Genomic DNA, 22,891 nt, shown 5'->3' with positions numbered 1-22,891 from the left:
CCACTTTTTAACCCACATTTGGGTATAAAGAGAGGCAGAAGAGTATTGTCCCAGAGTTCAGAGTTGCATATCAATAGCATGTTTTTGTTACCTGGAAATGAGGGGACAGTCCTGTGAGTTAAACTATCTGGGATAAATCATTAAGAGAAAGGGGGAGGGGTTGGAGAATTCAGATTTAGTCTAGCATTTCAGCCTGTTCTGACTATGACCTTAGCAGTATTCTCCACTATACTCTCCATTTCAGGTAGGCTGAGCTATTCATTCCTACCTTTCTTAGTGCCTTTGCCCATTGCCCATTACAGATCAGCATAACAGTACAGTATTAGGAATGGTGAGAGAGGAAGGGAGGGACGGAGGGAGGGAGGGAGGGGGGGAGGGAGGGAGAGAGACAGAGAGACAGAGAGAGAGAGAAAGAAGAAGAAGAAGAAGAGGAAGAGGAAGAGGAAGAGGAAGAGGAAGAGGAAGAGGAAGAGGAGGAAGGGGAAGGGGAAGGGGAACGGGAAGGGGGACAGAAGGGAGGGGAAAGGAGGGAAAGGAAGGGAAGAGAAGGAAAGGAAAGGAAGAGACAAACACTACATTTCAATCTTCTTTCTCAAGTTCTTAAACAGGACTTAAAATTCTGACTCTTCATCCTTCTCTCCCAACTTCTCCCAGTATACTCTGCAGAAGAGACTTGGGTTGTTTAACATGTGCTCCTTTACTTTTGTATAACCTAAAACCCCATTTTGGTTACTGGTTGCTTTTCCCCCCTCAGACTTTACATCTCTTTTGATGCACAGGACCAGCAGAATCAGCAGTCCTCACCTCAGATCTGGAGAAGCAGAAAGTTGTGTGGGGGAAGCAGTCTGTGTTTTAACAAGCCCTCCAGGGGATTCTGATGTACCTTGAACGTTGAGAACCACTGGTTTAATTAACTGTAATAGAGATTTCTGATTTACACAGGATGATTTTTGAGTCAAAATGTCCTTATGGGTATACTGCTATTTTAGTCTATGATTTTTTTTTAACTTAATAGACTTTTTTCCAGCAGTGTTAGGTTTAGAGAAAACTTAAGCAGAAAATACAGACTTACCATGTATTCCCATACCTGTTTCCGCTGTTTTAACATCTCTCAGTTAGTGTCGTAAACTTGTCACAATTGATGGGCCAATAGGTTATTAACTAAAGTCTGCAGTTTATATTAGAGTTCCCTCTTAGTGTTGTACACTCTGTGGGTTTGGAAAAATGTATAATGACATGTATCCATTATAATATCATACAGAGTGGTTTCACTGTTCTAAAAATCCTCTGTGCTCTGCCTATTCATCCCTCCCTCCTTCCAAACCCCTGACAAACACTGATCTTTTTACTATCTACATAGGTTTATGTTTTCCAAAATATCATATGGTTGGAATCATGCAGAATTTCTTTTACTTTATGTAAGACTCCTCCATATATTTTTGTGGCTCAATATCTCATTTATTTTTATCACTGAATAATATTCCATTGTTTAGATATACTAGTTTATCTATCCGTTCACCTACTGAGGAACATCTTGGTTTCTTCCAACTTTTGGCAATTATGCGTAAAGCTGGTGTAAGCATCTGTGTGCAGGTTTTTGTGTGGGCATAAATTTTCAAATCATTTGGGTAAATACCAAGGAGTGCAATTGCTGGATTGTGTAGTGAAAGAGTATGTGTAGTTTTGTAAGAAACCGCCAAACTGTCTCCCAAAGTGTCTGTACTATTTTATATTCCCACCAGCAATGAGACTTCAGTTGCTCCACAACCTCGTCAGCGTCTCATGCCAGTGTTTTGGATTTTAGCCATTATAATAGGTATGTAGTAGTATCTAATTGTTGTTTTAACTTGCAATTATCTAATTACACATGATATTGAACATCTTTTCATATGCTTATTTGCCATCTGTATATCTTCTTTGTTTAGTTTCAGATCTTTGGACCCTTTTTCAAATTGGGTATTTCTTTTCTTGTTGAATTTTAAGAATTCTTTTTATATTTTGGATATTTGTCCCTGATCAGGTATGTCTTTTGCAAATATTTTCTCCCAGTATGTGACTTGTCTTTTAATTCTATTATCGGTGGCTTTTGCAGAGCAGAAGTTTTCAATTTTAATGAAGTCCTATGTATCAAGTCTTTCTTTCATAGATCATACTTTTGATGTATCTAAAAACTCATCGCCAAACCTAAGGTCACCTAGAGTTTCTCCTGTGTTATCTTCTAGGAGTTTTATAGTTTTGCATTTTACATTTAGGTCTATGATTCATTTTTAGTTATATTTTGTGAAAGTTGAAGATCTGTATCTAAATTTTTTTCTTTGCATGTAGATTCCAGTTGTTCTAGTACCATCTATTGAAAAGACTGTCCTTTCTCCATTGAATTGCCTTTGCTCATTTGTCAAAGATCAGTGGACTGTATTTGTGTGAGCTTATTTCTAGGCTCTCTATTCTGTTCCATTGATCAGTTTGTCTATTCTTTCAACAATACCACACTATCTTAATTATTGTAGCTTTATAGTGACTCTTGAAGTTGGATAATGTTAATGCTTCAACTTTGTTCTACTTCAGTGTTGTGTTGGTTACTCTGGGTCATTTACATTGATAAGCATCAATATAAACTTTAGAATCAGATTGTTGATATCCACAAAATAACTTGTTGGGATTGCATTGAATCTATAGATAAAGTTGGGAAAAACTGACATCTTGACAATATTGAGTCTTCCTATCCGGGTGCATAGACTATGTCTTCATTTATTTAGATCTTTGATTTCTATCATCACAGTTTTGTAGTTTTCCTCATATCGATCTTGAACACAGGTTGTTAGATTTTATACCTAATTACTTCATTTTTGGTGCTAAAATGTCAACGGCATTGTGTTTTATTTATTTTATTTATTTTTTAACATTTTTTAAATTAGTTTCAGGTGCACAAAACAATGTAATAATTAGACATTTATCATTTATATCCCTCACACAGTGATAATCCCCTTCCTCCAATCCACTACCCCTCTGACATCGCACACAGCCGTTACATTTCCACTGTCTCTATTCCTAATGCTGTACTCCGCTTCTTGTAAATATATATGTGTGTGTGTGTGTGTGTGTGTGTAAAATTGTAGTTGACATTCATTATTATTCAGCTTCAGCTTCAGGTGTACAGTGCAGTGATCAGGCATCTACATCATCCCTGAAGTGGTCTCCCTAGAAGACAAGTGTCCATCGGATACCCTACAAAATCTTTACAACATTATTGATTACATTCCCCAAATTGACTTTCGTATCCCCGTGGCCATCTTGTGGTTACCGACTGTGCTTTCTAATCCCCTCACCTTCCCCCTTATCCCCACCCCCCATCTAGCAACCCTCACAGAGAAAGACAAATACCATATGATCTCATTAATATGTGGAATCTAAAGAAAAGAATAAATGAATGAACTAATCAGAAATAGCCTCAGAGGCATTGTGTTTTAAATTTCAAAGTCCAATTGTTCATTGCTGATGTATAAGAAAACATACTTTTGTATATTAACCTTGTATTCTGCAACCTTGCTATAGTCACTTATTAGTTTCAGGAGGTTTTTAGTTGATTCTTTGGGATTTTTCTATATAGACAATCATGTCATTAAGCACAGTTTGAACAAACACAGTTTTATGTCTTCCTTCCTGATCTGTAAACCTTTTGTTTCCTTTTCTTTTTGCATTAATTGGGACTTTCAGTAAGAGGCTGAATAGGAGTAGTGAGTGCAGACACCTTTGCCTTGCTCCTGATCTTAGCAGGAAAGCGTCTAGTTTCTCACCATTAAGTATGTGGTGAGAAGGTCTTTTGTAGATGTTCTTTATCAAATTAAGGAAGTTACCCTTCATTCCTAGTTTGCTGAGAAATGTTTTGTATCATGAATGGATGCTGGATTTTGTAAAATGTTGTTTTGTTTGTTTGTTTTTATTTTTATTGATTGATATGCCCATAAGGTTTTTCTTCTTTAGCCTGTTGATGTGATGCATTACATTAATAGATTTTTTAAAAGTTGGACCCGCCTTGCATGCCTGAAATAAATCACAGTTGGTCATGATATATAATTGTTTTTATACGTTGTTGAATTTGTTCTGCTAATATTGTGTTGAGGATTTTTGCAGCTATGTTTTTGAGAGATATTGGTCTATAGTTTTCCTTTCTTGTAATGTCTTTATCTTGTTTTGGTATTAAGATAATTCTAGCATCATGGAGTGAGTTAGGAAGTATTGTCTCTGCTTCTATTTTTTAAAAGAGATTGTAGAAAATTGATATAATTTCTTCTTTTTTTTTTTTTTTATTTATTTATTTTTTTTATTTTTTAATTTATTGGGGTGACAATTGTTAGTAGAATTACATAGATTTCAGTTATGCAATTCTGAATCACATCATCCATAAATCACACTGTGTGTTCACCACCCAGAGTCAGCTCCCCTTCCATCACCGTACATTTGATCCCCCTCACCCTCATCCCCCACCCCCCAACCCCCTTACGCTCTGGTAACCACCAAATTACGTTCCCCAGATTAATTTTCAAACCCCGTGGCCATCCTGTGGTCACCGACTGCCCTCCAATCCCCTCACCCTCCCCCCCCACCCCCCACTCCCTCCGCCCATCTAGCAACCCTCAGTTTTTCCTCATTGTCTCCCAAACAGTTTCTGATTAGTTCATTCACTTATTCTTTTCTTTAGAATCCGCAAATAAGTGAGATCATATGGAACTTATCTTTCTCTGTCTGACTTATTTCACTTAACATAATGTTCTCTAGATCCATCCATGTTGTTGCAAATGGTAAGATTTATACAATGGAGTATTATGCAGCCATAAGGAAGAAAGAAATAATTTCTTCTTTAAATATTTGGTAGACTTCACCAGTGATCCCATCTACATCTAGTGCTTTCTGTTTTGGAAGGTTATTAATTACTGATTCAATTTTCTTTAATAAAATAGACATATTCACTGATCTGTTTCTCTTTGTATGGGTTTTCATAGATTATATCTTTCAAGGAACTGGTCTACTTCATCTAGGTTATCAAATTTATGACCATAGAATTGCTAATAATATTCCTTTGTTATCTTTGTAATGTTCATGTGATAAACGGTGATGATCCTTGTTTCAGTTTTGATATTAGTAATTTGTATCTTCTCTCTTTTTCTTAATTAACCTGGCTAGAGGTTTGTTAATTTTATTGATCTTTTCAAAGAACCAACTTTTTAAAATTGATTTCCTGTCTTCAATTTCATTGATTTCTACTCTAATTTTTATTATTTGTTTTCTTCTCCTTACTTTTGGTTTAATTTGCTCTTCTTTTTCTAGTTTCCTAAGGTGGAAGTGCAGGTGATTGATTTTAGATCTTTCTTCTTTTCTAAGATATACATTCAATGCTACAAGTTTCCTTCTAAGCACTAGTTTTGCTGTACTCCACAAATTTTGATGTTATTTTTTTCATTTTCATTTAGTTCAAAATGTTTTTTTAATTTCTCTTGCAACTTCTTCTTTGACCCATGTGTTATTTAGAAGTGTGTTGTTTAATCTTAAAGTATTTTGGGTTTTTCCAGCTATCTTTCTGTTTTTGGTTTCTAGTTTAATTCCATTATTATCTGAGAGTAGATTTTGTATGATTACTGTTTTTTTTTAATTTGTCATTGTGTTTTCATGGCCCAGAATGGCATCTATCTTAGTGAATATTCCATGTGAGCTTGAGAAGACTGTATTCTGATGCTGTTGTTAGATGAAGTATTTTACAGATGTAGAATTAGATCCAGTTGATTGATGATTCTGTTTAGTTCAACTGTATCTTTACTGATTTTCTGCTGCTGGATCTGTCCACTTCCAGTGGAGGGGTGTTGAAGTCTCCAACTATAGCAATGGGTTCATCTATTTCTCCTTGCCATTCCATCAGTTTTTGCTTCATGTATTTTTACACTCTATCGTTAGGCACATGTGCATTAAGGATTGTTATGATTTCTTAGAGAATTAACCCTTTATCATTATGTAGTACCCCTCTTCATCCCTGATAATTTTCCTTGCTCTGAAGTCCGCTTTATCTGAAATTAATATAGCTACCTTAGCTTCCTTTTGATTAGTGGCAACATGTTATATCTTACTCCATCTCTTTCCTTTTAATCTGTGTCTTTATATTTAATGTAGGTTTCCTTCAGAAAACATAGCTGGATACTGTATTTTTACCCGCTCTGGTAGTCTCTGTCTTTTAACTGGTATATTTAGACCATTGATGTTTAAAGTGATTACTGATGTGATTGAGTCCATATTGTCTGCCATATTTGTTACTGTTTCCTATTTGTTGTTCTTGTTGTTTTTTTCTTATTTTTTGCCTTCCACTCTTTTTCTACCTTTTCTGGTTTCAATTGAGCATTTTGTATGATTCTATTTTTCTCTTCTCTTAGCATGTCACTCATAGTATTTTTTTCAACTTTTGTTTTTTTTAGTGGTTGCCTTGTGTTTGCAATATACATTTACAACTAATTCAAGTCTGTTTTCAAATAACACAATACTATTTCATGGATAATGCCAGTACTATATAACAGAGTATTCCCATTTTGCCATTATTATTTTGAACAAACTATTATCTGTTGGATCAGTTAAGAATAAGAAAAATAACTAAATGTTAACCAGATTTATTGTGATTATTTCATCATATATACAAATATCAAATCATTACATTGTATATCTGAAACTAATACTGCAATGTTATATGTCAATTATACCTCAATTTAAAAAAAGGCAGGTGAGGGAAAAAAGAATAAGAAAATAAAATATTTTATCTTCATTTATTCCTTCTCTAGCACTCTTCCTTTCTTTGTGTAGGTCTGAGTTTCTGACCTGTGTAATTTTTCTTCTTTCAGAAGAATTTCTTTTAACATTTCCTTCAAGGCAGGTATACTGCTGACAAATTCCCTTAATTTTTGTTTTTCTGAGAAAAATCTTTATTTCTCATTCAGTTTTGAGGGATTATTTCTGTAGACTCAGAATTCTTCATTGGTGGTTCTTTTCAATCCTTTATTTCATTCTTCCCTCTTCTTGATTGAATGTTTTCTGAAAATAAGTCTGGTGTAATTCTTATGCTTGCTCTTCATAGATAAGGCATTTTTTCCCTCTGGCTACTTTCAAGATTTTTTCTTTATCTTTCATTTTTTGCAGTTTGGATATGATATGCCTAGCTGTAGATTTTAAAATATGTATCCTCCTTAGTGTTCTCTGAGCTTTCTGGACTGTAGTTTGGTATCTATCGTTAATTTTAGGGCATTCTCAAGACTACATTGCTTTAAATGTAGTCATGTGGGCGTTTCAGTCAGTGATAGACCACATATGTGATGGTGATCCCATAAGATTATAATGGAGCTGGATTTCCTGTAAGAAACAGAGAATATGTGATTCAGGAGGATTTTGTTTTTCTCTGCTAGGAGCAATATCTGTATGGCTTGTTAATAGATTCCCTCTCACTCACAAGACCCCAATTTTGAGTACATAGATTATATCCCAACAGTCAGCCACTGACCTGTTTCATTACAGAGGTGTCTGTTATATTCAGAGGTGCTATAGCCCTCCCAGATCTTGCCTGATGCTCTTCACAGTGCGTTGCTCTAAATTCTTTGTTGAGGACCTAAGAGCCTGTACAAGTACAGAGGTCCACAGGAGCTATTTTAACAAGTATTACGTGGCACTGCCACTTTAAGAAAAGCTTTCTGTGGTAGTGTCGAGCCAGTCTGTCCCTGTACTTTGGAAATATTTTCAGGTTGTAATGATGTGAAACATAGATAAGTGTTATTTCTTTTATCAGTTCAATGCCAGAGAGAGCCCTTGTGCCAGATAGGATCAATGGAACCAAAATCAAATTTCCGAAGTCAAAATATTGAGTCCTCAGTTCTATACCCTTTCCATATTAAACACCTTTTTTTTTTTAATGTATACCACAGTTTCTTAATCTGATCACTGCTCCAACCTGCAATAGTCAAAACCACATTGCCATGACAATCCCCTATGTTCCTTTATCTCTCCATCTTGATTTCTTATTCCTCCTGATCCTCAGGCTACCTTCCACTCCCTCCTGACAGTCACTATTATGGTGATCTATGTCTTTCCCAGCCAGTTTCTCCTCCATATTTCCAAATAATCCCACCCACATTCCTATTCATGGAACAGCATTAACAGCTTTGATGTTCTATTTCTGACCCTTTCAGAAGGAAGTAGGGGGAGGGCTTGTGGGACAGTGATTATAAAGTCTGCAGGAGTGTACAGTCATGTCGTAGCCTTCACATTCACTCACCGCTCACTCACTGACTCACCCAGAGCAACTTCCAGTCCTGCAAGTTCCATTCAGGGTAAGTGCCCTATACATTTTTACCTCTTATACCATATTTTTACTGTACCTTTTCATATGTAGATATGTTTTGATACACAAATGCTTACCATTGTGTTACAATTGCCTACAGTATTCAGTACAGAAATATGCTGCACAGGTTTGTAAATAGGCTCTACCATACAGCCTAGGTGTGTAGTAGGCTCTACCATCTAGGTTTGTGTAAGTGCACTCCGTGATGTTTGCAGAATGATGAAATCGCCTAACAGTGCATTAAGTGATGCATGACTGTATTTTTCTATTCCTTTCTTCTCCTGGTATTCCTATTATACATTTGTTACATTTTTTGTAACTGTCCCACAGTTCTTGATATTCATTATTTTATTCTCTTTGCATTTCAGTTTGGGAAGTTTCTACTGACATTTAAAAAAAATGACTAAAATATAGCTAACATAAAAATTAATACTAAATAAATGCAATGAAGACAGCAAAAATAACAAAATAAAATATAGCTAACATACAATATTATATTAGTTTCAGATGTGCACCATATTCAACCTATTGACATTTCTTCAAGCTTGCTAATTCTTTTCCTCTGCTGTATCCAGTCTATTGATGAGCCATCAAACACATTCTTATTTCTTTTACAGATCTCTCACATTTCATTTTGATTTTTTCTTTTTCTTTTTCACTTTCTTCCGCCTCCCCGCCCCCACTCGGATTCAAGCTGTTGTTTCTCAGTCTAGTTGTGTAGGACACAGTTCCCTGGCCCACGCTGGTAGTATGAGTCTTGTGCTCCCAGCCGCCCCTCCCCCCAGGCTGAGGCAGTCGGTAACCAGTCAACGGTTGGCCGCTCACAGCAGCAGCTCATGCTGGCTGCTGGCCGCTCACGCTGGCTGCCTGTCACTCATGGCAGCACACAGTAGCCCACTGCAGTACACAGCAGCCCCTAGGCAGCTCACACCAACCTCAGGCTGCTCACCGCAGCCCAGCTCCAGGGAGAGCCATTGCTCACAATCTTAGCTGTAGAGGGCGCACCTTACTGGCCCATGTGGGAATCGAACCAGCAACCTCGCCGTAGGAGCTCGCTGCTCCAACCACCTGAGCCACCGGGCCTGCCCTTGGTTTTTTTCTTAGAGTTTCTATCTCCCTGCTTACATTACCCATCTGTTCTTTCTGTTGCCCATCTTTCCCATTAGGGCCCTTAGCATATTAATCATAATTGTTTTAAATTGCTATTGTGCTAATGGCAACATTTCTTCCATATATGAGTCTGCTTCTGATGCTTGCTCTGTCTCTGTGTGCTGTTTTTTTTTCCTTTTAATATACCTTGTACATTTTTTTTGGAAGCTGGACATGACATATGGGTAAAAAAAGTAACTGAGGTAAATAGTCCTTTAATGTGAAGTTTTATGTTTATCTGGATAGGGGTTAGGATGTGTTTACCATTTGCTCTAGCTATGTGTCAGGGGCTAAAATTTCTTCTGGTGTCTTTTTTTGTTTGTTTCTTGTCTCTAGTGTCTTTTTTTGTTTGTTTCTCCTGTGTATTTGGTTCCACTAGAGATGACTTCTTAAATAAGCTTTAAGACCTACAGTTCTTGTAGTTGTATTCCCCTGTTGTTATTCAGGAGCACTTTCGATGCGGTAGTAAGGTGTAGGGGGAGGGGAAGTGTTCTATAGTTCTATGATTAGGTTTGAGTCTTTTAGTGAGCCTGTACCCCTTGGTTGTGAACTTCAGAAGTGCTTCTCAGTTTTGTTTTGTTTCCCCTCATGTGAAACAGGAAGACTAGAGGGCGCTAGAGTTGAGAGTTTTGTTTATTGTTTTTATCCCTACATTGGTTAGACTTTGTTAAAATAGTTTCTCTTGAGGGCTGGCCTTGTTAAGATGAACAGAAAGCTCTGGTTCGTTTCTCTGCCCCCTGCTGGAAGCACAAGGGTGTTTTTCTCAGGTCTTCCCTGGGAGAACTAGTAGGGTTCCTCAAAATTTGCAGACGTGTAGGGTCCCCATAAGACTGGGCCCCGTCTAGTTCTTAACTCTCTAACTTACCCACACTGGACCTCCAGCTATTCTTCAATTATAATTTAAGTTCTCCTACCCTGGTACTGGTTCCCATGGAGGTTTCTGCTTGTATGAACTGTGATTCTCTTTATCAGCCTGTCTGTCTCCCCAGTTTGGGGGGCAGCAGTTTGCCCTGTGACCTCAGTTCTCTGATGGATCTAAGATGAGTTGGGGATTTTCAGTTTGTTCATCTTTCTTCTCATTGTGAGGATGAGAGTGATGACTTCCAAGGTCCTTACATGCTTGCCCAGGAACCGGAAGTCCTTTGATTTTTACTTGGATATTTGTATCCACATTTTCTATTACCTTTATCAGTGATGCAAAGAATTATTTATTGTAGTACATATGAATTCATCATTTTATATCTTTCCATAGTCAGAAAAAATGTCTGTTCTCCACATCTTGGATAAATATACTATTTTGTTTTCTTTTTAAAACCAACTTTAAAAAACCCATCTGGGATTTATTGTCATAATGGTATATGTTGTTGGGGTCACACAGCAGCCTAGCCGTTTGTCTCCCCCAACCTTTCCCTAAGGAAAGAAGAATTTGTGGGACTATGCCTCTCTGGGATGGAGTTTATAATATCCTGAGTCTCTCCATTTGGTCTTCAAGAGAAGGGTCTGCGGTCAATGATGAGTAAAATTCCTCGCGGGAGGGACAACTCAAGCCAGACGGGACCCCGTTGGGACCCCAATGAGCTGTTATAAGAAATAATAGGAGGGAGCCTTGCCCCGCCTTCCTCTTGTTCTTGAGGGAAGCTGCTGCTTGCCTCTGCTACTCCCTCTCACCTTATTGTGAGAGAGGCTCATTAGAGCGATAAGATCAAGCTCTTTCTGCTCAGCTCATGGGACAGTTTCACCGCGAGAGACTCTCTCCCCCAGGGTGGTGCATACCACACCTTAGTCATCTTGGGATGATATGCTTCGGCTGCTTTGGGACAAATAATTGGGTATTGAAATCATTTTTTTGAAATGGTGTAAGAGTTTCACAGACCCTGCCTCTAATCATGTGATGTTCATTGTTTGTAATCAATAAATGCTGTCAGTGACCCGATTCGGGGCCCCAGTCTCTTGAGACTGCGAGTCCCTTGGTCCTCTGTGATTTAACTGTATATGAGTCTCTGTCTCTTTATTATAGTTTAACCCTCGCCGCCTCCCTCGCCTTCCCATGGCTTGTGTTGTGCAGGTTGCAACATGTTGTGATCCTGTATTGTTTTCCATTTTGGTATCTAGCAGTCCCTCAACTGTTTACTACAAAGTGATTTTTCTTTATATTTGTGTCACTTCTCATCTATCAACTATTAAGTTCTTATAATAGTTTGTATCTATTGCTAGAATCTCTATCGTTAATTCCCATAAGGTTTTGATGATTGTTTATTTGTAGAATATTAAAATCTGACAGAATAAGTTTGCCATATTTACATGTAAGAAGATAATAGGAGTACACTGGTATCCTTGCCTACTTATTCTTCCAGATGAATTTCACTATAGATATTAATATAATTCAAATTAGGATCTGTTTCATTATTATTATTTTCAGACTTTGTATCCAAGAGCATGATAAATCTTTGTCGACTAATGTCTTCCCTTTTTTTCCTCCTTTTTGGCTTTTATAAATTTTAGAGTAATATTGTGTTTTGAGTTGATGCCTCTATCATAAATATTATATTTTCTACTTCTATGGTAGTACATAGAAATATTTTTTATATAGATATTTACCTTATGATTTCTGAATTCATGTATTATCTTTATTTATTTTTGGTTAATATTCTTAAAGTTGTATAGATATGTATTCGTGCAATTCAAACATCAGAATATGATATTTCTTCTTTTTCTATATATAGTAAGCCTTCAATTAACGTTATTGGTAGGTTCTGCAACTTCAAGCAAAACAAGATATAACAAAACCAACTTTACCACAGGCTAATTGATGTAAATAAGGGTTAAGTTCCTACAGCAGCTCATCAACGTTATAACAATATGACGTTGAACAAAATGATGTTATTCAAGGACCCATAGCACGTTCTTTACTTTTTTCCTGTTAAAGTTGTTTGGTACTTTGTTAAATGTAATTGGCAGTAAGAGGCATCATTTCCTTCCTGAATTAAAGAGAATGATGTTTTACTTCTTGGTTTTAATTTAAATATTCTATATCATGTCAAGAAAGAAATACTCTGTCTGGAATATTTTTTTTTTTAATTCAGAATAAATGTAAATTTTAAAAATCCATTCTTGACATCTGTTGAGATAATTATGGCTTTCAAAATTTTATCTGTCAACCTGATAAATCATTTTGACAGTTTCCCTTGTGATACCAGTCTTGTATTCTTGAAGTAAACCCTATTTATTTGTATCAGGCAAATCTTTCAATGTGATGCTATATTCATTTTGTTAAAATTTGTTTAGGAGTTTTAATCGTATATTTCAAAGTGAAAGTAATCTACAAATTTTGAGTCTTGTTTTTGTCAGGCCTGACTGACCCTTGTCTTTGAACCGCATGGCACTTCTGTAGCTACTTGGTGTTGCCCAAGTATAGTTTCTCTGTTCTGTGTTTTTCCTCTACTTCAACAACTCTCAAAGAATGAACTGGGGATTCCTGGGACCCTTTTAAGGGGGTCTGCAAGATCGAAACTATTTTCATATGAATAAGAATAATGTTATACAGAATGTCACTTGCAGGTCAACAGATTTTTTTTGTGGAGCAAAAATAAGAAATCGAAAAGTTTATTGCCTCTTTGTGCTTGTTAGCACTGGAATATGTGATATACTTTATATTTGCATTTGAAGGGTCATGTGTATTAGCCCACCCATTGGTTCATACGTTTGTTTTTGCCAAATGGGCTAGTTGAGATGGAAGTATTAATTTATTTGAACCAACACCTGTCACTGTCACTAGTAAAACAAGATGCTAGTATGCTGTACCACAAACTATTAATAGCATCATCCCACCCCCAACCTGGCTCTTTCAGTCCACCTGTTGGAAATATGCACTCCTCCTCCATCCCAAATCACCTGCATTGAAACTGGAAGTAGCAAACTGCGTCCCTAGCTCTTTCCTCCTTTCTCTCCTCCAGCCCACTGCTGCCACACTTACTTCTTACAATTATATTTTTATCACGTTGCTCCTCAAACACCACAGTGACCCCATTGGCTTCCCAAGTCCATCATGATCAATCTTCATCCATTTTGCTCAAAGATACTTACCCTGTCCTCTAGTCAAGCACAAATGCCAGCCTCATTCTCACCTCATGCCTTTGGTCACTTTTTTTCCTGGGTCTGGGATACGCTCTGTCCTCCATGGAGCCTTCTCTAGCTTACAATCTCCCCTCCATTTCCTGAATGCCAGTTACACTTTTATTCTAAAAGTTGAATACTTAGCTGTTGTGTAATTGCATTGTGTGAAAGTTTTCTCCCCAACTAGATCATAAATTTCTCGAGAGTAGTGACAGGTAACAAATGCTTTTTGTATCCCCAATTCCCTGCCCTCACGGTGCAAGGCATAGATTTATTGAGTGTCAGCCATATAAATATGTTGATTGGCTGTTAACCCTTCCCCTCGAACTGTAATCGTCCTCAGTAAGCATTTATTGAACACGTACTCTGGAACACTAGAGTTGCTGGGACAACAGAAATGAAAAGGACATGGTGTATGTAGTCACAAGGTTCCGTGGAAGAGATTGTGCAGTCAACATAGATGTCTGAACAAAGGGGGTGTTACGGGAAAAGCCTCTTTGGCCTGGCCCTAGATGGATTGAATGGGATTTCACCAGGCTGAAAAGAGGATGGGGGGCTGGGCGGGATTCCAGACAGAGTATCCGGCCTGAGCAAAGGCATGGAGGCATCAAAGTACATGGCCTATGTGAGTATAACAAATTTGTGACAGGAGATAAGTCTCTCTGAGTAGATGGGATCTATATTTCATAGGGCCCTAAATGCAATGAAAAGAAATTTAAACTTGACCCTATAGGCAATGAGGAAGCAGCTTACGATTTTAAGCAAGAAAATGACAAAAGGCACTGAAAATGCCTTTAGGCTGAAAGCATCAGCTATGTAATACAAATATCAACCAAAACAACATTTTCCCCTGATTGCCCTCCTCCCTAGGCCTCCATTATATAACAAGCCCTATGTATAGTCCACCAGTTGGGATAATAAATCAAATTCCCTTAATTTGTTCCTGGCCTACCCTAAATTCTAACTGATCTCAGGCTTGTGACCATCTAGAGGTTTGATTTATTCCAGATGTGCCATTCTCTGGACCAGCATGTCATGGTGAAGCCCCAAAGTATTATGGAAAGAGCATTAGGCTTAGAGTTCAACTAGACACGGGTTCAAACCTCAGCTTTAAAGAACTTTAAATTATTTTCTCATTTTTCTGCTGCTCTAATTTTTTTCTCTTGAACTTCTTTATATCTGCAAAATAAAACCAAAGACTACCAGAATGGATTATCCATGGACAAATACCACTTGGAGTTTTATTGATTGTATTTATTTCGTTTGTTGAACTCCCATTTATAGAATCTGTTTTGCTTGATTTACTTGCTTCTTCTAATTTTCTTTTGTTGACCCTTTATTTCTATGTACTTATTAAGGAAGCACTTTATAACCCAAACAGTGAACCAGATAGCGGCTCCAGGAAATGTTTGGAATGAGGCAGCTCAATTTAGCTGAGTAGTTCTGTGTCAGTGGGTTACAGGAAGGAGTTTGTAAGGTCCCTGTGGGAAAACTGGTACGTTTTCCAGCTTCCCCTTTGTTGAAGCTTCATCTTGTACCGTTATTATTTTGTTTTAATGAATTCCCAGAACAATGGTTACACCCATCTGAAAATATGACTATAGAACATATCCCAAAGCCAAACATAAATTATTTTTGGACTCCCTGTACATTTTCTTCCTATGATTTGTGTGGCTAATGTAGACTTGCTGGAACTGTGTATTTTAAATCATTTCCTGAATGAAACGTGAATAGTGGAGAGAAAGGGAAAGTATTCTGCATCATTTTGCAAATTGTCTTGCTTTCTTTCAGTGCTTAGTCACTCTATGGAATTCATGGGCATTTAATAAATGTAAACAAAAAGAAAACCTCTTGAGTTTTACTACCCTGTTAGCCTCAGTTCTTCTCATCAGCTCAAATGGTGCTTATTTTCAGCTAAGATTTCTAGAAACCTGGAATACTTACTCTTGACATTAAGTGCTTTTTGTAGGTTCATTGAATGTAGTAAATCCCAGAGTGAGACAAATATTAACTGCAAATATTGACTCTGATGCCACCTACATTTTAAAAGGAAAGTTGATGTGGAGGGTGAGGGTGGGGAACAGGCCTTTTTAGATTTTATTATTGTGTTTATGTTATTTCCGCTTTTTTTTTTTTTTTTTTTCATTTCCATCCTATTGAGTTTGAGGTAGCAACCGAAGTATCAAATGGAGTTCTTGGGAATTCGGGACTGGAGCTTGAGGTAGAGTTGAGAGCTAGAGATAGTAGGTTTCCTTGAAGGATACAATTAATACAGTAGTCCCCCCTTTATCTGTGGTTTCATTTTCCATGTTTCAGTTCCCCATGGTCAACTGTGGTTCAGAAATATTAAATGGAAAATTCCAGAAATAAACAATTCATGTTTTAAATTGTACACCATTCTGAGTACCATGATGAACTCTCATACCATCCTGCTCTGTCCCACCCTAGATGTGAAGTATCCCGTTGTCCAGCGTATCCACGTTGTGTACACAACCTACCTGTTAGTCACTTAGCAACTGTCTCAGTTACCAGATACATTATTAGAGAGAGATAGACCACATTCACATAAGTTTTATTATAGGATATTGTTATAATTACTCTATTTTATTAGTTATTGTTAATTTCTTACTGTGACTCATTTATAAATTAATTATACTATTATACGTATGTATGTACCAGAAAAAATAGTATATGTAGGGTTCAGTACTGTCTGTGATTTCAGGAATCCACTGGGGGTCTTGGAATGTATTCCCCATGCATAAGAGGGGGACTTTTGTAAATCAGAGTAAGGCGGGGGAAGGAGCTGTTTTCTCAGATCCAGAGCAAAGTAGAGAGGCTTTTTTTTTTCCTTAAAGAGCAAAAGACACATCTTCCTGGATGACAGGAGGGAAGACAGATTCAGGATTTCCTGTGTTGTTTGTAATAGGAAAAAACTGCTAACTATCCTGTGGTAGGTCATGTTTCCTAGGATTGGCAGCTGAGACAGGGAATTTGTGTAAGTGCATTGTTTCAGGCGTGCTTGGAGAAGGGAACAGGATAGAGCAGGGTGAAGAATTCTGCGAGGATGAAGGATTGGGGAGCAGTGAATGAGCTTGGCTAAGACCACGAAGCATGGATTCTTAGTATCCTAGGACTCATTTGATCCACATAGCAAGGTTAGAGTTTTTGTAGCTGAGGACAGGGTTTTTTTTTTTTTTTTCGATTTAAGTTTATTGGCGTGACAATTGTTAGTAAAATTACATCGATTTCAGGTGTACAATTCTGTATTACATCATCTATAAATCCCATTGTGTGTTCACCACCCAGAGTCAGTTCTCCTTCCATCACCATATATTTGATCCCCCTTACCCTCATCTGCCAACCCCACCCCCCTTACCCTCTGGTAACCACTAAACTATGGACATGGTTTTATGATCGGTAATTTGGTACATTTACTCATATTAGTACCTTTGGGTAAATGATTCTACCTTCCCTACGTTGCTACCTTACCTGACCCTGTGTCACCATGTCAGCATGGTAATGTTTCTGGGGGACCTATTATTCACATCTGTACAGAGTTCAAGCTATTTGTGCATATTAAGGAAGGATATTGGGAATGAATTTCTTTTATTTATTATATATTCATCCTTATCTGTAAGTGAATGGCAGGTTTCCCTTGGAGTATCTGTTCTCTTGGTTTCAACCATCATCTTGATGTTGATATCTCCCAAATCTTTGTCTCCCAATCTTCATCTCATCTGGCCTACCCATCTTCACTTTTGTATCTGTCCTGCTATCCCACAATGATTTGTGTATGACAGGTGGTTCATAAATGCCACTCACACTTCAGTCAGGCTGGTCTCTTTATTACAAGTGAGGTATTGTGAAATTGAACAACTGATTTGGAGCTTAACGTTTTTTGACACTGACAGGGCAAGTGACTTAGCCTGTCTGAGCTTCAGTTTCCTCATCTGCACTAGGAGTCATAATGTCATAGCATAGGAACTTTGGAAAAATGAAGTGAAAGAGTTCACACAGGCCAGTGCCTGAAGATTGATAAGTACCTGGTAAATGTTGTTCTTTGTCCTTTATGTTCAGTGTTTAAAATATTTAATTTATCTGCTATAGTTCCAATTTTTCAGGCCTATTGCTTAATTTAATCCTATTTGGTTTTTACCACATTCATCACACATAATTCTGATAACTTAGGGTAAGAAGTTTCTTGAAAGAGTTGGAATACCTCAGAAGGAATATTACTTGCCTAATCCAATAGAACTTTGCTGACTATGATTCTTGATCAAGATTTTATTTAAAAATTGGGGGAGAAGGGTAGATAAGTTAAGGTTGGCTGTAATGGTATTTTTAAAAAATCAATATACTAAGATTTTTTGAGTAAAATTTATATCAGAAGATTCACACTTGGAATGTAAAAAATGTTTCATCTTTAACATTAAATTCTTAAGCAGAGAACAACAGTATGCCTCTTTCTCCCAGTATTTCTGTGCATCTACCATGTTTCCCCGAAAATAAGACCTAGCCAGACCATCAGCTCTAATGCGTCTTTTGGAGCAAAAATTAATATAAGACCCGGTCTTATTTTAATATAATATAAGATAAGATTGGGTCTTATATAATATAATATAATATAATATAATGTAATGTAATATAACACAATAATACTGGGTATAATATAACATAATATAATCCTGGGTATAATATAATACCGTGTCTTATATTAATTTTTGTCCAAAAGATGCATTAGAGCTGATGGTCTGGCTAGGTCTTATTTTGGGGGAGACACGGTATATTGTGTTAGGAACTATGGGAGGCTCAGAGGTATAAGATAATGCTTCCGAATTCCTAAATGGCTAGCGCATTCTCAATAATGATGTGTACTTTTTATTTCAATTGATTACTTGTGAACTACTATGAGTTTTTTGTATTCATGTCCTCATTTGGTTTGTTTGTTTGCGTGGTTCTCAAAAAACTGCTGTCAACTACGTGGTAAGGGTAGAGGTACATTACATCTGGAGGGTAACTGAATATACTAAGTAGCTTGCATGTCTATATTGTCAAAGTAAGAGTATAAAGTGAGACATAAGAATAAATGGTAACCTAAAAGGTGAAAACTACCCAAGTATCCATCAACTGATGGATGAGTAAACAAATAGCCATAATATGGGTATTATTCAGTCCTAGAAAGGAATGTAGTACTGGTACATACTATAACATGGCGAGTTATGAGATGTGGAAGAAGCCAGACACAAAAGGCCACATGTTATATGATTACATTTGTATGACATGTCCAGAACTGGCCAATCATAGAGACTGAATGAGAACAGAGGTTATAAGGGGCTAGGGGTGGGTAGGGGACGATGGGGAGTTATATTTATTGGGTACAGAGTTTCTGTTTGGGATTATGAAAAATTTCTGGAAATGGATAGTGATGATGATTGCACAACATTGGAAATGTACTTAAGGCTGCTGAATTGTCTAGTTTAAAATAAGTCAAATGGTACATTTTGTTATGTGTATTTACTTCAATTTAAAAAACAATAAGTGGCAAGGGGCTTGCAGGTCATTGTCATAAGCCTCCTGTTTTTCTTTCTGTACAGGAGCCATGGATAACAGAGGCTTTCAGCAGGGGAGTTTCAATAGCTTTCAGACCAGCTCCAGTGATGAAGACCTGATGGACATACCGGGGACAGCTATGGATTTCTCCATGAGGGATGATGTTCCTCCCTTAGATGGAGAAATAGAAGGTATCATTACTGCTGATGACAATTTATCTTTTAAATATTATTTTTAATGTACATATAGTAAAATTCATTTATTTTCTGGTACACGGTCCTGAGTTTTAATGCATGCATAGAATCTTGTGTCCACCACCACCGACAGGATACAGAACAGTTGAACACCCCAAAGAATCTCCTCTTGCTATCCCTTTGCAGTCAGACCTCCCTACCCCCAACCCCTGGTAACCACTCATCTGTTCTCTGTCCCTGTAGTTTTTCCTTTTTGAGAATGTGATATAAAAATGGAGTCACGTCATATGTTACCTTTTGAGACTGTCTTCATTTACTCAGCTTAATGCCTTGGAGATTCATCCAAGTTGTTCATTCCTTTCTGTTGCTGAGTAGTATACCGTGTTTCCCCGAAAATAAGACGGGGTCTTATATTAAGGTTTGCTCCAAAAGACGCGTTAGGGTTTATGTTCAGGGGACGTCATCCTGAAAAATCATGTTAGGGCTTATTTTCCGGTTAGGTCTTATTTTGGGGGAAACACGGTACTATGAAGTGGGGACACTGCGACGTGTGGTAAATGTATGCTGAACTTTGTAAGAAACGGCTAAACCGTTTTCCAGAGTGGCTGTACCATTTTGCACTTGAACTAGCTATGCATGATTGTTCCACTTGTTCCACATCCTCGACAGCTCTTGGTATGTTCCATAATTTTTGTTTTAGCTATTCTAATAGGTATGTGGTGTTATCTCTTCATGGTTTTAATTTAATTTCCACAATGACTTACGATGTTGACCATCATTTTATGTGCGTATTTGCCAACCTCATATCCTCTTTGATGAAGGGTCTGTTCAAATTCTTTCTTCTTTTTATAATTGGGTTTTTGTTTTTAGTATTTGGAATACTTTTATAAAATGAGAATTCTCTTCATCTATTATTTGGCTATCCTGTAATGTCATTCTGCATACAATTTCACATTATAGCTAGCTGTGCCATGGTTTACTTAACCAAGTTTCTATTGGTGCACATTTCAGTTGTCTCCAATGTTTTGCTGTTACAAACAGTGCTGCAGTGAACAATCGTGCGTGTGTGTGTGTGTACTCACAGGTATCTTTTAAGTATATGAAGCATTTCTATATCATGAGTGTATAAAACTGCTTATTTCCCCACAGCCTTGCTGGTGCTAAATCTTATAATTCTTTTTCCATCTTTACAATATTATAGGTAAAATAAATAACTAAATGCATTCCCATTGTTTTAAACTTTATTTTTAAAATTAATTAATGAGGTTGAGCATATTTTCATGTTTACTAACCATTTAAATTTCTTTTTCTGGAAGTTCCCTGTTCATATGATATTATTACCCTTTTGTCTAATGTAGGTTAAATATATTTTTTTCCATTTCTGGTTTTCCTTTGTTAACTTGTTTAATCCACAAATACTTAAACATTTCATATAGCTAGGTATATCACCCTTTTCTTTTGTGAATTCCAAGTTTCTTATTGTAATTAGAAAGGACTGCATCACTTTAAGATTAAATTTGTATAATTACTTAAAATTACTGTTTGGTTCTTTAACTGACTGGGATTGCCATTCTCAGAGTAAAGTCAGAGGACCAGAAACTACTGTCAGAATTCATTATTTAGCAAATTTGTTTTAAGGACATATGACATTGCAGATACTTTGCTAAATAGACACATAGGGACTTATGATAGCACCTGCGCCATAGAGTCATGTTCAGGATTAAATGGCATAATAACATATAAAGTGCTTATAACTGTACCTGGCATCAAGTTAATGCTCAATAAATGTTAGTTATTATTTTATTTTTGTTATAACCCTACAAGTGCTATAGCTCTTATAAGAACTTAGCAGAAGACTCGTATGTGCGCGTGCGCGTCTGTCTGTCTGTCTGTGGAGGAATGGAAAAGATTTCATGTGTTTGAGAAGGGCCTTGAAAGATTAGTTATTTGGTAGGAAGAAGAGCATTCCAGGCGGAAAGCAAGCTTTTACAGAGACATCAACAGGCATAATATACAGAGATATAAAAAAGGCAGAATGTAAGCCCAAATAAGTAAATTGGGGCCTTGAATGTCATACTGAGAAGTTTGGATTAATTTTATTGTCACTGTAAAGACAAACTCCTTCACCCATTCATTCAACAAAATATTTTTGAGCACCTGTATGAAAATTTTTGAGGCTCTGTTGTATGCATGAGGATACACTGTGATTAAATAAGACCCAAGATGACCTGGAATATAGATCTAGTTGGATAAATGAGTAAACGGACAGATTACCTAGTTAATTACCCATTGTGGTAAGTATTAGGATGGAAATAGAATGACAATTGAAGATAACTGGGGAATAACACTGATTAGAAAGGTCAGAGAAGGCCTCTCTGAGGAGGTGACCAATTTGGGATGAACAGATTAGTATGAAAACCGCAGGTTTGAAATGATAACAAGAAATTTGCCTAGTAAAGGTATCTCAGGAAAGCAACAGTAGAAGAGAGCTCCTGAATTTAAAGTTCATAAAAGAAAGGCACTCACAGTTTGTTATGTAGTGATTTTTCATATTCGCCTATTTCTGTAAAAGGGACATCACTTCCACTTACTGTGTAGGTATAACCATAGTGAGTCAGTTATAACAATCACAAACTCTAGTGCAGTGGTCAGTTAGGACTTAAACTGGCTACCTCTCCTTAAGCCTTCTGGCTAAACCAGAGTGGTTTAGCTTAGTTATCATCATTGCTTCTGATAGAAAGTGATTTCATATAGCATTCGGGTCACCAAAGTACTTTTTGTGTGTTCACGTTGCTCTCAGTAAGTGACTGGGGAAAGCGAGTATCTGTTGTTCCCTTTTTTATTTTTAATTTTTAAAAATTTTTATTAGTTTCAGGTATACACAGTAACATAATAGTTAGACATTTACACCCCTCACAAAGTGATAACCCCCCTCCCCCAAGCTACTACCCCTCTGACATCGCATATAACTGGTACTATACCACTGACTGTCTTCCTTATGCTATACTCCACCTCCCGTGACTATATATAGTTGACATGCAATATTATTCTACTTCAGCTTCAGGTGTACAGCGCATTGGTCGTGCATCTACACAGTCTATGACGTGATCCCTCTGATAAGTCCAGTGCCCATCTGGCACCCTACACGATCTTTACAGCATTGTTGATTATATTCCTCATAGTGTATTTCATATCCCTGTGACTATATTGTGAGTACTAATTTGCACTTTCTAATCCCTTCACCTTCTCCCCCATCTCTTCCCCACTCCCATCTAGCAACCAACAGGTTTTTTTTTCTATATCTCTTGAGTCTGTCTCTGTTTTGTTTGTTCATTTATTCTGTGTTGTTCCCTTTTAATGGACTAGAAAACTGAGACAGACAAGATTTTGGCATTGCCTGTGACTAGAATGTGTTGTTACATGAGAAGTCCTACACCACTTTTCACTAGCCTACACAGGAGAATCACTGCTTATGGTTTACAAGTTCTGACTATAAAATAATGAGGCTATTTTCCATGAGCCA

General features: G+C 37.1%; 1 protein-coding gene across 1 annotated transcript in view; it reads left to right on the top strand.

Annotated features, from left to right (window-relative positions):
* Window positions 1–22,891, top strand: part of CLCN5 (chloride voltage-gated channel 5) — a 156,545-nt gene that overhangs the window by 99,427 nt on the left and 34,227 nt on the right. Inside the window, exon 4 of the mRNA XM_033109254.1 lies at window positions 19,219–19,365. Within this exon, the coding sequence (XP_032965145.1) occupies window positions 19,219–19,365 (147 nt within the window). The remainder of the gene's footprint in view (window positions 1–19,218; window positions 19,366–22,891) is intronic.

Source organism: Rhinolophus ferrumequinum, chromosome X, assembly GCF_004115265.2.
Source record: "Rhinolophus ferrumequinum isolate MPI-CBG mRhiFer1 chromosome X, mRhiFer1_v1.p, whole genome shotgun sequence".
Classification (NCBI taxonomy): domain Eukaryota; kingdom Metazoa; phylum Chordata; class Mammalia; order Chiroptera; family Rhinolophidae; genus Rhinolophus; species Rhinolophus ferrumequinum.
This window is presented reverse-complemented; position numbering and strand designations above follow the sequence as displayed.